The sequence below is a fragment of the Mytilus californianus genome, unplaced genomic scaffold (genome assembly GCF_021869535.1).
Source record: "Mytilus californianus isolate M0D057914Y unplaced genomic scaffold, xbMytCali1.0.p SCAF_4, whole genome shotgun sequence".
In the NCBI taxonomy this organism is placed as follows: Eukaryota; Metazoa; Mollusca; class Bivalvia; order Mytilida; family Mytilidae; genus Mytilus; species Mytilus californianus.
The window spans coordinates 77,442,000-77,457,462 of record NW_026262690.1 but is presented as its reverse complement, the minus strand read 5'-3'; the positions used below and the strand labels follow the sequence as shown (position 1 = coordinate 77,457,462).

The following is a 15,463-nucleotide window of genomic DNA, read 5'->3' as shown; positions in this document are numbered from 1 at the left end:
ACAAAATTCCTAACGGATCTGGAAAGTAATACCTTCATTTTTCCTTAATTGCATGACTTTTTCTGAATTTTGGACTATTGAATTAGCTGAACAAAGATATTCACTGTAAAGTTAACTCCCGTTCAGAAAAATAAAATATAAATCTGTTGTGTTTTAACTCTAGTGTCTATCTTAAGAATGTCAATATTTAAGTCTCCCAAACGAAGTTTGGGAAGACTTATTGGTTTTGCTCAGTTCTTATTATTATTATTATTTTTCGTCTTCTTCCTCTTCCTCTTCTGCCGCTTTTAAATTTGAACTTGTCCGCACCCGTTCTCCAAAACGGCTTGTCAGATTAACTTAGGGTTTCACGATATGTTAGACTAACATGTCTAGTGGTGCAATCAGGGTTTTGTTTTTGCAATGGGGTTTATAAAGGGGTACTTCGAGGGGCAAAAAGAAAGGAGTGTTTTACTATAGATCCCTATGGGATTTTATTTTTTAAAATTTTCAAATGATTATAAATTGAAAACCGTTTGTGATAGACACAATTTTTTTACTACAAAATGTTCTAAATGATAAAGCACATTAAATGAAATACAGGGTTAGTCCCCAGGGGTCACCCCCACCCCCTGCCATTTAAGAAAGTTCTAATATCTTGTAAGTGGTCAAGATCCCCACCCCTAAACCATATATATTCTAGTTTGTCATGCTAAGATGGTTTGAATGATATACAGGGTTAGTCCCCAGGGGTCATCCCGACCCCCTGCTATTTGAGAAAGGTCTAATATCTTTTAAATGGTCGAGATCCCCACCCCTAAACCATATATATTCTGGTTTTTCATGATAAAGCACATCAAATGAAATACAGGGTTAGTCCCCAGAGGTCACCCCCACCCCTTGCCATTTAAGAAAGTTCTAATATCTTGTAAGTGGTCAAGATCCCCACCCCTAAACCATATATATTCTGGTTTGTCATGCGAAGATGGTTTGAATGATATACAGGGTTAGTCCCCAGGGGTCACCCCCACCCTCTGCCATTTAAGAAAGTTCTAATATCTTGTAAGTGGTCAAGATCCCCACCCCTAAACCATATATATTCTGGTTTGTCTTGCGAAGATGGTTTGAATGATATACAGGGTTAGTCCCCAGGGGTCATCCCGACCCCCTGTCATTTGAGAAAGTTCTAATATCTTGTAAATGGTCGAGATCCCCACCCCTAAACCATATATATTCTTGTTTGTCATGTGCAGATGGTTTGAATGACATACAGGGTTAGTCCCCAGGGGTCGTCCCGACCCCCTGTCATTTGAGAAAGTTCTAGTATCTTGTAAATGGTCGAGATCCCCACCCCTATACCATATATATTCCTGTTTGTCATGTCTCGAACATTTGAATGACGTATTTGGTCAGTCCCCAGGGGTTCCCCCCACCCCCAATGTTCCAGTATATTGTAAGTGGTCGAGATCCCCACCTCTTAACCATACATATTCCTGTTTGTCATGTCTCGAACATTTGAATGACGTATAGGGTCAGTCCCCAGGGGTTCCCCCCTCCCACCCCCAATGTTCTAGTATCTTGTAAATGGTTGAGATCCCCACCCCTAAACCATATATATTCTGGTTTGTCATGCCAAGATGATTTGAATGATATACATGGTTAGTCCCCAGGCATCATTAATGCATATAACTTCACTGGACTAAACCAATTTTCACTGGACTTTGCCCAATGTCAGGCGACCCTGGGAATTACGAATTATGGGAGCTTCGTTTGGGAGACTTCGTAACAGCATCCTGTTACAATCATTTCTTGTTTTTTCTGGCCTAAATGAATTTGAAAAAGCAAGGCATAGGCATGCTACTGTTTCAGGTGCAAGTGTTAAAGATGTATTAGTTTGTGATTATGTCAGTTTAAGGGGAACCACTAATGGTATGGCAATGATATTTAATATGCAGTTGCATAACCAATTGCACAATTCAGTTTCAAGTTGATTATTTCGTCTCACTCCCTCAGTCATGGTCTAATGACTTTGAAACTGTTGTTGCTTAGTGAACATGTATAACTATAAGTTTGTGATTATGATAATTTAAGGGGAAACATGTGTGGTAGGTCAATGACATTTTGCACATCGCATCTCCATGGAGATTATTTGGCTGTTCCCCTCTCAGTCATGGTCTATTGACTAGAATATTGCATAGTTTACATGCTAAAGATTGTGATTAGGTCAGATTAAGATAAACCATTTATGAGCATTTGCAAATTTCTGTTTCATGGAAATTCAATGGACACACCCCCTCATCATGGTTCTTTGACTGTGACATTTTAACAAAGTTTACAAGTCAATGTTTGTGTTTAGGTTAGTTTGAAGGAAACTACTTATGGTAAGTCAATGGTATCTGGTCTGCAGGTTTATTTGCATTGGCATTTGTCATTTTCAGGAAAGTTATTTGGCCCTGTACCTTCAGTCATGGTTCATTGAATTTGAATGTTTTGAATAGTTTACATATGAAAATATTGCTGTTTATATTCAACATTTGCACAATACTTCAAAATTACAAAAAGGCAAGATTTATATCTGTGTCGACAATTGATAATTATTTAAAGTTGCTCTTTGAAGTGAATATTCTTCAATGATATTTTAGTAATATGTGTTGAAAAATCTAGTAAACAAAAAAGTTTTATGCATATGTAATGAATGTTATTAGAATTTTTTTCTTAAATAAAATATATTGGCATTATATTAAGGTATTAAACAGAATCTTTATATTATTGATGAAAAGCATTGCTTTTATACTTTTATTACATAAAAAGACTTGTAAGTTCTAAATATAATCGCATACATTTGGAGGAAAAAATCCTTACAGCCTTTCATCTGATACATAAATGCTCCATTTGCCATTGAAATTAACAAATTGTCCCCCCGTAACGTGTTGCGGGGGACATGGAAATACCGTATGTCCGTCCTTGTGTCTGTCCGTCCGTCCAGTCTTGTTGGCTCTCTCACAGGTACAATTCTTGCCAGATTTTTATAAAACTTATACTATAGAATAATATCAGCAATATCTTGGCCAAGCATATAATGGTGGCCGATCGACTTTTTTAAAAAGAGTTATGCCCTTGGAAATATTAAATTTATGGAAAATGGCCTGGTTAACACTCTCATGGGTACAATTCTCGCTAGATTTTTATAAAACTTATACTATAGGTTAATATCAGCAATATCTTAGACAAGTTGTATAATGGTGGCCGATCGACTATTTTTAAAAGAGTTTTGCCCCTTGGAAATATTTAATTTATGGAAAATGGCCTCGTTAGCGCTCTCACAGATACAATTCTTGCATGATTTTTATAAAACTTATACTATAGATTAATATCAGCAATATCTCTGACAAGTTCTATTGTAGTGACCGATATACTTTTTATGCCCCTGCCGTAGCGGAGGGGGCATTAAGTTTTACCCTTGTCCGTCTGTACGTCCCAAAGTTGGTTTCCGTTCTCTAACTTTAGTTTGCCTCAACCAAATGTTATGAAACTTATACACAATGCTTATTACCACAAAATACAGATCAAGTTTGAATTTTGGTGGTGTCACTTTTATTGTTCTAGAGTTATGCCCCTTTACAAATGGAAAAATTGCTGAATTTTTCATTTCCGTTCTCTTACTTAAGTTTGTCTCAACCAAATAATATGAAACTTATACACAATACTTATTACCACAAAACTCAGACCATGTACCAATTTGGGAAGCGTCAATTTTACCTCTCTTCAGTTATGTCCCTTTATAACTTTATATGATATGCAAGTGGGGGCATCATCTGTGTCCCATGGACACATTCCCCATTTATTTAAAAAGAGTTATGCCGCTTGGAAATTTTTAATTTATGGAAAATGGTCTCGTTAGCACTCTCAAGGGTACAATTCTTGCCAGATTTTCATAAAACTTATACTATAGGTTAATATCAGCAATATCTTGGACAAGTTCTATAATGGTGGACGATTGACTTTTTTTAAAAGAGTTATGCCCCTTGGAAATATAAAATATGTGCAACGCAGGGGACATTGGAACTATGTTCTTTTATTTTAAGAAATTGTTCAGAAAATGAAACTCAATTAAGGCATCAGTAGTTAACCAATGTTCAAATCTTGCAAATCAATGAGGAAGAAACAAATCAAGGTCATAAACAGAAACTGAGGTAATTGAAAGAAGTTCAAACATAGCAAAACCTTGGCTTCAATTATGAAACTTTTGAGTATGATTACTGTACTCAAACTCAAGTTTTGACCAATCAAAATAATGGATTTGATGTTTTGAGCACAAATTTCAAACTCTGAAAGAAAATGTTTATGACCACAAGACCTTGAATGTGAACAGGGTAAGCATCTCCTGTTATGCATCACCCACCATATAAATTCACATTCAGTAAAAATGTCACAAATCATGAAAAAGACAAATTGGTAAAATAAATTTCTAATATATCAGTGGGAATTTTTTCAAAAGAATTCATTAATATGTATTTTCAAGATCCAAAATGATTTCTGTTTACTAAAATCAGGTGTAATATGACTATTTTTTCATTCATGTGTTTCTAATAAGACATACAAACAATCTGAAATAATAAAATTGCATTTACTTTGTAATGGCCTTAGAAATGGATGAAACAATCCAAACATGTCATCTTGATATTTTTTTAACATCCACAATGAAGAGTTTCTTTTCTATTGTTTAATTTCAACTGGATAGCTGTATGAAACTAAAAATTTATACCGACCAAAATAGAATGCAAGTCAGATTTATAAATTCATATTTTTAATATACTTTTTACAATTTCTGTATATTTATGAATAACTTTACATATGTAAATTATATATGTTTTCTGTATTTTAGTAGTAATGTTATGAAATATACATGGGCTTTTCAACAGAAATAACTTATAAAAGATAGTAACTATATCTTGTTCTAGGCAATCCCAATTCATTATGATGCAACATCATTGAAAATGTCTTGACAACACCTTTTATTGTGTTATGTCACAGGAGTGAAATTGTCTGATTAATTTCAGTTTTTATTTCACTGGGAAACTATGATATTTCATTGCCACCAATGTAATAAATTCATATTCTTTCTGCCTGTATTAGAATAGTAATATAATGAAATATACAGTTATCAAGCTAAACATAAAAATGTAAGACATTAAAAAACAGAACTTGTCTAACCCCAAGGCTATGTCTTTGTAGAAGATGGTAATTTCATCAAATGCAGAGACCTTCTCCTTTCTCCCTTTTCTGTACAAAATCTTTGCAATATGCTTCAGACATCCTTTTATTTCCTTGTCATTTTTGTGAAAGAAGAAGCAGTTGATGATATTGAACAACAATATGACAGCACTTGTTATGAACACTAACACAATGAAGACAATCAGAAATGATATTGGATTTGATGTAGCTGGTATTTTATCAGACGCCAGTGTCAAGAAGACCACAAATGAAAGCAATATTGTCATTCCATATGATATTCTTTCACCAGAGTTTTGTGGAAGCAGAAAGACCAGTGGATTCAATAATGCTAATACAGCTATTGGTGTAAATACCACGATGTTATAATAAAGTGGCTCACGTTTAATATTCAGCATAACTGCCAAAGACATATGTCCATACTTATAACGTTTTATTTCCCAGCTTTGAATAATCCAATCTGGACTTCTAGTTTCGTAGGTGTTAATGTATGGCACAGGTGATGGTTTAAGATAAATCTTCCCACTTGGTTCCCATACAAAAAATATCAGTGAACATTTTTGTACATCAAATGGAAATTTTCTCATATTAGCTGCACATTTGGAATTGATAACATCAGCAGGAGACCACTCAACATACCCATTATGATAAATTTTGACTTTGGAAGGACTGGTACTGCCAAACTGTTCAAGTTTATGTGCATCGTTCAATAGGACAATGTGTGGGAACCAGACTTTACCCGTAGAAACAGTAATTTGTGTTATATTTTTATAATCGTTCGGTTTCCATCGCAGTGAAGAGTCCAGCCATGTAAGCAGTGTGATTGATGCCAAAGTTAATATTCCATCTACTTCATCATAATGGTTTATGCCAAGGTTAAAAAAAGAAAAATAAATCCACTTTAAACTTGCAGGTACATTGCCAAAAGGTATTAGTTCTGGATTATAGTCATCAAATAAGTCATTGTATAGTTTCTTGTAGTCTGTTGAATTCTGACCTACTGTTGCCTTATGAAGACTTGATATCATAAGTAAAGAGAGCACTTTCACAAACATTTTTAGAACCAAGAATGAGTTTACCCTCTGATATTGAAAGCTTTTATAGTCAGTTTGCTAAAATGTGCTTACATAATTTTTAAATATGATTTAATGCAAACAACTTTTGGTATTGTTTAATTGTCAAATGAAAGAGAAATTTTAGAGACCTATATGATCAAAATTTCTATAGTAATTTCAAATTAATGGTTTCCTTCGTTTATCTTCTAAATTTTGAAAAGTGTATTATGATGGAACCTGTTTACATGAAGTCAAGAGTTTTATGAATGTTTATTTTGTCATTAAACCTTTTATAGTCAGTTTGCTAAAATGTGCTTACATAATTTTTAAATATGATTTAATGCAAACAACTTTAGGTATTGTTTAACTGTCATCTCCTGGTTTTAGAAGCTTTTGTGATAAGTTATTTCATTTTGCTAAAATAATATTTACTTTTTTTACATTCAAATATGATATATTCCAATTTTCAAGTAATGTTTAGACTTCAAACAAAATAGAAATTATACAGATATGTTTTATTATTTAACTTCTACAGCCATTTCATTTTAATGGTATCCTTTGTTTAGGTAGAACAAAAAAATGGAAAAATCTTTTGTGATGAAACTGGTCATATCTATAAGTATTTTATTTCTTCAATGTGTGTTTGCTGCCCAGTGAAGTTGTTTGGAATGAATTTAAATGATTTCTTTCCATATTTGAAACTATAACAACAATTTTACTCTTAATTATACAACTTGTAATGGTTAGTGGGATGGAAGGAACTTTTTATGCCCCTCCTAGGGGCATTATGTTTTTCGGTCTGTGCGTTCCTTCATTCGTTCGTTCATTCGTTCGTTTGTTCGTCCGTCCATCTATCTTTCCCGCTTCAGGTTAAAGTTTTTGCTCAAGGTAGTTTTTGATGAAGTTAAAGTCCAATCAACATGAAACTTAGTACACATGTTCCCTATGATATGATATGATCTTTTTAACTTTAATGCCTTATTCGAGTTTTGACCCCAATTTCACGGTCCACTGAACATAGAAAATGATAGTGCCCACTTCAGGTTAAAGTTTTTGGTCAAGGTAGTTTTTGATGAAGTTGAAGTCCAATCAACTTGAAACTTAATACACATGTTCCCTATGATATGATCTTTCTAATTTTAATGCCAAATTAGAGTTTTGACCTCAATTTCACGGTCCACTGAACATAGAAAATGATAGTGCGAGTGGGGCATCCGTGTACTATGGACACATTCTTGTTTGTGTCTAAAATTAGATGTTAGTTATAGGGCATTTGGATTTTTTTAAGTTTAGATGCTAGGAACAATGTTTTAAATTTGATGTGATTTGGGGAATATCAACTTATTATATTAGGTCAGGATTTAGTATTTTATTCCTCTGTATTTCGTAATCTTCCCACATATCTTCTGGCATATTATATAGAATTTATATATAATTGGGTTAAAATGGTCTGACTTCATGAAGACAATTTATGGTTGTTTCAGTGTTTGCATCTGATACAGAAAAAAATAATTTTCACTCTCTTATTATGAGTAACTATATGATGTATATGGGTTCCTTGCCATGTGAACATATCTGTCAGGTAGGGTTCATCTAACCTTTATCTCATTTCATGGATCAGTGATCAAGGTAAAAGTTACTTGGTCAAGTCCATATCTCAGATACTATAAGCAGTAGGTCAACTATATTTGATATATGGAATGATTGTAATGTATACATGTCCGATTGGCAGTTTTCATCTTACCTTGACCTCAATTTCATGGTTCATTGGACAATTTTTAGTTTTTGTGGTTGGTCTATTTCTAAATACTATAAGCAATAGGACCACTATATTTGGTTTATGGAATGACCTTGACCTCATTTTCATGGTTCATTGAACAAAGTTAAGTCTTGATTGGCTTGGTATATTTCTCAGATACTGCAAGTAATAGGTCTTGTATATTTTTATTTGGTGTATGGAATAATGGTAAGGTGTGCATGCTCTCTAGCAGGTTTCATTTTACCTTGACCTCATTTTCATGGATCATTGGTCAATGATAGGTTTTTGTGGTTATGTCATTTTATCAGTTGCTATAAAAAATAGTTCAACCATGTTTGGTGCATGGAAAGATTGTAAGGTGTACTGTCTGGTTCATATTACATTGACCTCATTCTCATGGTTCATTGGTAATGTTAAGTTTATGTGATACTTGTAGTAAAACTTTGAAATTGCAGACTTTCAACATGAATTCAATCATAAGTAAAACAGGTTAGACATTTCAGAGTGTGCACTCTTGTTCATCTTTAGTTTTGTTTTGTTCAAGGAGTACAATTATTTAACAAAATGGCTGTAGATGGAAAAAATATGCGGAAAGGAACTACTACTTGGAAAGCCCAATTAATATCCAGTTTTGGAAACCAATTGCTTATATGAATTTGACTTCATAAGAAAAATGGTCTGACTCATAAACATGTATATGTTAAAACAGTAACTGTACTATTGCAAACTTTGCTTTTTTGTATGAAAAATAGGGTGTAAATAAAACCTACGTTGGCATTTTCTTCTTGGTGGAAATGTTTATTTTATAGAGAATAATTATTAAAAGGTATTTTAAACAAAAACGTATCAACCATAAAACCACAAAATTTGCAATGAATAACCTTACCATAGCTGATCCAATTTTAAATTAAAAGTATTTTCTTAATTTAATCTTTATGGAAAGAAACTGCTGTACCTTGTCAATAAAAAAGAAGAGTTATGATATAACAAAATCCCTTTATATACTTGACAAATATCAAAGCAATGGAACAGCAATGTTGTTGATGGGGGGGGGCAAGAGGGGTTCCAATAACAGCAAAACAGCAAATTGATTTGGCTTATAACTGATAACAATGAATTGAAAAGGGATAAAAACAGATAACAGTAAATGAATAATTAAAATCAGTCGGGTCCAGGACAAATCCAGTAAATGTTTTATTATAATTTTACCTCAAAAAAAACTTTATGGTTTGCACCCCCCCCCCCCCTTAAACACAATGCTTATTACCACAAAACACAGATCAAGTTTGAATTTTGGTGGTGTCACTGTAACCGTTATAGAGTTATGCACCTTTACAAACGAAAAAAATTGCTGATTTTTTCGTTTCCGTTCTCTAACTTTAGTTTGCCTCAACCAAATGCTATGAAACTTATACACAATGCTTATTACAACAAAATACAAATCAAGTTTGAATTTTGGGGTTGTCACTAAATTTTCTACAGTTATGCCCCTTTACAAATGGAAAAAATTGCTGAATTTTTCGTTTCCGTTCTCCGAGTAAAGTCAGTTTGCATCAACCAAATTTTATAAAACTTATGCGTATTACCACAAAACTCAGATCAAGTACACATTTGGGTAGGGTCACTTTTACTGTTCTTCAGTTATGTGCCCTTATAACTGTATATGATATGCAAGCGGGGCATCATCTGTGTCCCATGGACACATTCCCATTTATTTAATTACTTTTTACCCATTTTGTTGAGCCTGCAACTTACATCAAAAGTAGGCAAGACACTAGTACTGGGTTCTGCGGAACCCTTACGAATTTTTATACGACCGCCAAACATTTCGCGGTCATATAGTGGTATGACGTTGGCGTCGTCCGAAGACACATTGGTTTTCGCACAATAACTTTAGTTTAAGTGAATGGATCTCTATGAAATTTTACCATAAGGTTTAATACCACAAAAGGAAGGTTGGGAGTGAATTTTGGGGTTATGGTACCAACAGTTAAGAATTAAGGCTAAAAAGGGGCCAAAAATAAGCATTTTTCTAGTTTCCAGAAAATAACTTGTGGAACGGTGTATGGATCTCTCTGAAATTATACCACAAGTTTCCATACCACAAAAGAATGGTTAGGATTTGCTTTTCGGGTTTATGGCTCAACCCGTTAAGGAATTAGGGGCAAAAGAGGGGGGGAAAACAAGGGTGTCCTGGTTAATGAACAAATATTTTAGTACAAAACATAATTTAAAGCAGTGTAAGGGAGGTAATTCAAATACATCATTTGAATTACCTCCCTTACACTGCTTTTAAATTATGTATAAAGTAATGGTTAATAAACAATTAAGACAATTTAAAAGCAGTGTAAGGGAGGTAATCCAAATACAAAGTTTTGATTACCTCCCTTACACTGCTTTTAAATCATGTTTAAAGAAATGCATATTTATAAAGGAAGACCATTAAATGTTGCATCTTTTTTTTTTCAAAAAAATCCATATGAAAGATTTGACACCATATTTTAAATTCTATTATAAAATAGATTAAGTTAGCACTATGGTGAATTTAAATGGGTAATTATGGTTTCAAACTCCATTGGAAATTTGAAATGAGATTATGACCATATCTTGAGGGAAAGATTTTTTTTTGGGGGGAAAAACGGGGAAAAAAGGGGGGGGGGGGGGTAAAAAGAAATTATGGGGGGTCAGATTTCAGAAATAAAAAAGGGGGGGTGGTGGTGGTTTATACGGAACAGCATAGTGTATTGCACAAAATCAAAAAAAGGGGGGGGGGGGGAATTTTTTATTTTTTTTTTTGTGGAGGGGGGGGGGGGGGGGGTCAATTCGCAACAGCAAAGTGTATTGCACAAAAGCAAAAAATTGAATATAAGTTCAAAAACCAATTCTAAGTTCTTTGACTACAGTTATTCTGTGTCAGAAACCTTTTATGTGTCAAATATTTAATTACAATCCAAATTCAGACCTGTATCAAGCGCGAATATCGCGTCCATTTTGGTCCCAACTGTTCAGGATTGGACCTCTGCGGTCGTATCCAGCTGTGCTCGGCGAAGCAATTTATTGTAATATTTTAAAAGAATTGTTCGAATTTAAAATGCACATACAGGGAAACAAGGATCATTATCCCTATACGTAAAAATCAAGATAATTCTAAATACACGTTCATAGAAAAAGGAATTTATTACAAAGGATAATAATAATATATACCAGTATACTGTAATGGTCCTGGACCCAACTAATATTAAAATGTTTATGTGATGATATGAGATTAAATATAAGAAGATGTGGTATGAGTGCCAATGAGACAACTCTCCATCCAAGTCACAATTTGTAAAAGTAAACCATTAATATAGGTCAAAGTACGGTCTTCAACACGGAGCCTTGGCTCACACCGAACAGCAAGCCATAAAAGGCACCAAAAAATGACTAGTGTACTGTAAACCCATTCAAACGTCTATATGTTAATTGAATCCTTATCGAATACGGGACCACCATGTTACTAGTGGAAAGATCCCAATTCAATTTCTACTGAAGATTGGCTGTCAAAATGCTAACATTCCAATTATCAATAACAGTTAACAGCAAATACATTCTCACGATAACAGATAACAAAAAAACTAATAGTCCAATAACAGCTTACAAGGAATAAGACAGTAACAGCTAACAGCAAATATATTTTCAGAATAACAGATAACAAAGAATTAAATTGCACCAAAACAGCATAACAGTTAAACCCCTTGCCCCCCCTCGTTGATGTTCTCATTTAAATGCTTAGATAGGCCTCAACATTTACCACAGGCTCAAACCTCACTGCAAGTTTAAGATTGCCCCATGCACTGGTTTGGGTGAAATTACAGACTCTTTACAGGCAATGAAATGTAACAAATACTGATATAGTTTTCCCTACAATGATTTGTAACATACAGAATAAATAACAACCAATCAAAATACATTTTGTACTTTGCAAATAACAATACTTTAACCTTTTTTGTATATTTCAATTTAATAAATAAAAAATAAAAAATTATACCCCCCACTATTAAAGTAAGGGCTATGTTGCAATCACCTTATATGTGATGAGTTATAATGTGTGGGCACTTTTTGGGTCTGTCAAACACCCACTTCCTGTTTGCAGATACTGTAAATATTTATGAGTTAAAGAATAATATTTCAATATGTTGAATGAACAAAATTTTTAATCACGCATTTATTCAGTTCTACTGACAAGAACTTTTCACATTTTATAAGCAGCTTAACAGTAATTAATTGTATTGTGTGAGTATTTTTTATAATCTGTTGGACACCTACTTACTGCTTTCCGAATCTCGGAATTAAGATAAGGTATGCTTATCAGGAGGATGTGTGCATTCTTTTTTAAATTAACTTCAGATGGCAATCTTATTGGTTGACTTATTTTGCAGCAAAGTTTAAAAGAAAGCAGCACAGACCTTTCAAAGGAATTTACTTTTATTAACCATTATGTATTTTTGAAATGTGGGAAAACAGAATGATATATCTAATCTGATACTTACTTACTTACTGCCCTTGTACGCCATTGGTGTGTAGGGCAGTATCTAATCTGATAACTTCAGATGAAATCCTTTTTTGTTTACTATTGCATTTTACAAAAAAAGTTTCCATACGATTCCAAATTTAATTATCTACTGATGGCAAATTTATTGGTTGAATAACTGTGAAGCCAAGTTAAATAAAACCACCAGAAGTGTTGAATCAAAGTAATTATAACTAAGTAATCATAAACACTAGTGAAAAAAAAAAACATCGTTTTTTGTGAGGTAGTTAGAGAAGTTCAGACAGATTCAGTCTCTGGGATGTACATTACATTTTATGTAATCCAAAATAGATTGCTCTAAATTAAAATTAAAAGTTGATTTATTTTCAGACAGTAAGAGTAATGGAGATGGTGGGATATCAAAGGATGAGTACGAAGAGCTAAAAAGATTCTATGACGGTGAACCATCCACGAAAACATTACCAGAGAAGTCTACCATGCTTAGTCTTGGGGAAACCAATCAGGTGAATATTTATTAACGTTTTTGTATGTTCCTCACAGAGTTACATCAAACAAAACCTATTTTGATAATTTGGCAATAGTTTTAACTCTGGTCATACTTGTCCACTTTTGAAATGACAGCCTTATCTTGTCTGTCTTTTTGCCTAAAAAAACCCAAACATAAACATGTTGTTAAATTATGTTGTTGATGCATTGCAAAAAAGTCTGACATTGTGAGTATACATATAATTATATTTGACTTCATGAAAATACTTAATGAAAATCAAAATTGAAGTATTGGTTCAATTTAAAACAGAATATATTGCCCAGCTTACAGGCTACCAATTGGCTAATATGTTTCAATTCAATAAAATACAAAGACAAAAATGCATAAATAGACTGGTTTACATCTGTTCTTGTTTCTGTTCTTCTGTCTGTCCCACATTTTTTTTTGGACACATTTTTCTCAGGAACTACAAACTAGAGCGTTCTAAAATATGGTACCAAGATTCATTTCAGCATAATATTGTGTGATGCTTCATCGGTAATAAACTTTGTGATTACTGAACCAAAAAGTATTCTTTCACACAATGGCCATGTATGACATATTCGTTGCATTTTTCTCTGGAAGTCCAAATCAAGCCTTTCTATAATTTGGAATCAGCCTTCATGTGAGAATGTTTTACTGTTTTATAAGTTTTTACATCCATCACTCTTCAACTTTAGGTTAACTGAATACTTTATGTTGAAGTATTTTTAGTCAGCAGCAATATTAGCAGGCACAGACTTTCTTTTCATGGTTCCTTCATTGATGTTTAATATCAATAGAATCTTTCTCAGTTTCTGGAATTGTAATGTCAACTAAAGGAGCAGTCAACTGGCCCCTGAAATTGCAAAAATAGTAAATTTGTTCTAGTCTTTCAAAATTATGTAAATGTTCTATCGGGCAATACGTCTTCATCCACCTGTAAAAACTAAACTCAATGAAATAGCCATTATTGCTGAAAGTGGCGTTTAAACACCAAAAATCAATCAATCATATCAAAATCTAATGACAACATCTCAAAATATACAAAAAAAAAAGACAAAATTAATGACATTCAAGGTACACAGACATTTTCTGTGATCTAATACAATAAAAAATTATTATCTATGAACTTTTCAGACAGAAATCGAAAGTAACCTATCCCTGTCAGATTGGTTTCCATGGCAAAATAGACAACAACCTACATTTGTTGTGGATCATTCAAACCTAACAAAGAACTTTGTAGAAATGGTACAGTTTCTAGAGTTACAAGGTATATTTTAAAGTAGATGATATAATGTTAAATTTCTTTGCCTTTTTATTATAATGAGTAAGTTAAATCCTGCAATAAGTGAACTAAATTCAAATAATGGCCTACAAACAAGTTTTGCTATATTCTTATGATATAGGTTGAATTGAATATTTATTTTCTTCTAAATTTCTGTGATCTTCTATCATATAACTGTATGGAGACTTTTAAGAGAGTTTAATAACCTTTCAGCCTAAAAAAAAATCAGTGCTATAATCATCATATAGGTGTCAGACCACCAATTCACCCACTCCAATTTAGAACGTATGTAAAAGTAGCCCTTCCCTGACAAAAAACTAGTGGTTTTGATGTCTTTGTTTACTTAAAATAACCAACAAATTTGCAGAAATTAAACTTTTGTTGAAATAGAAATATATGTAGACCATTCATTTTGAGCCAAAATTTACTTGTCCATGAGTTTGCATTAAAATTGAGGATTTATGTGCACCATAGTATACTTATTTAAGATTTCTAGAAAACCAGGGGTTATTTTCAGCAATACTTGTCTTCAGAACGTTAGTATTTTGCTACAAGACTTTAAGCATAGGTTGAAAATTGGCATGTAGAAAGGTGATACATGTACAATTCAGGATATACCTGGTTTCTATGAAGTTAAACTCAAGGTAAAATATTTAGATAGCTGTGAAAATTGGTTGAATAGATAGGGATTTTAAATTGGTGGTCTGACACCTATAATGAATCCATAATTTAGATGACAATTATCAGTAATTCTGTTGAAACAAAAAGCTTAACTACACAATTCTAACCTAAGTAAACTGCAATACAATTTATCTGTGTTTGTTCCCCATTATATTGCTCTTACAGTTTAAGGTTTATCTATATTTGAATATGGGAAATGTATCTCTACAAAGATTAAAAATTAGTCCCCATATAAAGACATGTTACTTAATGTTTTGTTGTTGAAAAAGTACAATTTCAAACCCTTTTTCTGAAAAGATGAAATCAAAATTCATTAGCAATGCACAACACTATATTTTGAAAATTAAAAAAAGTTGTAAATTCATTGCAATGTTATTATGTTTCATGAACTGCAAGTGACTAGCTGATATCATCCGAAATTATGCTGTAGTGA

At 33.0% G+C, this 15,463-nt stretch overlaps 1 protein-coding gene and 1 long non-coding RNA gene across 2 annotated transcripts in view; one reads left to right on the top strand and one right to left on the bottom strand.

Annotated features, from left to right (window-relative positions):
- The window catches only part of LOC127698778 (uncharacterized), a 280,956-nt gene that overhangs the window by 28,814 nt on the left and 236,679 nt on the right, over positions 1-15,463 (bottom strand). The window lies entirely within an intron of this gene.
- Positions 1-15,463, top strand: part of LOC127698721 (Fanconi anemia group M protein-like) — a 66,096-nt gene that overhangs the window by 45,759 nt on the left and 4,874 nt on the right. The window contains exons 12-13 of the mRNA XM_052202343.1: positions 12,926-13,059; positions 14,202-14,334. Coding sequence (XP_052058303.1) covers positions 12,926-13,059; positions 14,202-14,334 — 267 coding nt within the window. The remainder of the gene's footprint in view (positions 1-12,925; positions 13,060-14,201; positions 14,335-15,463) is intronic.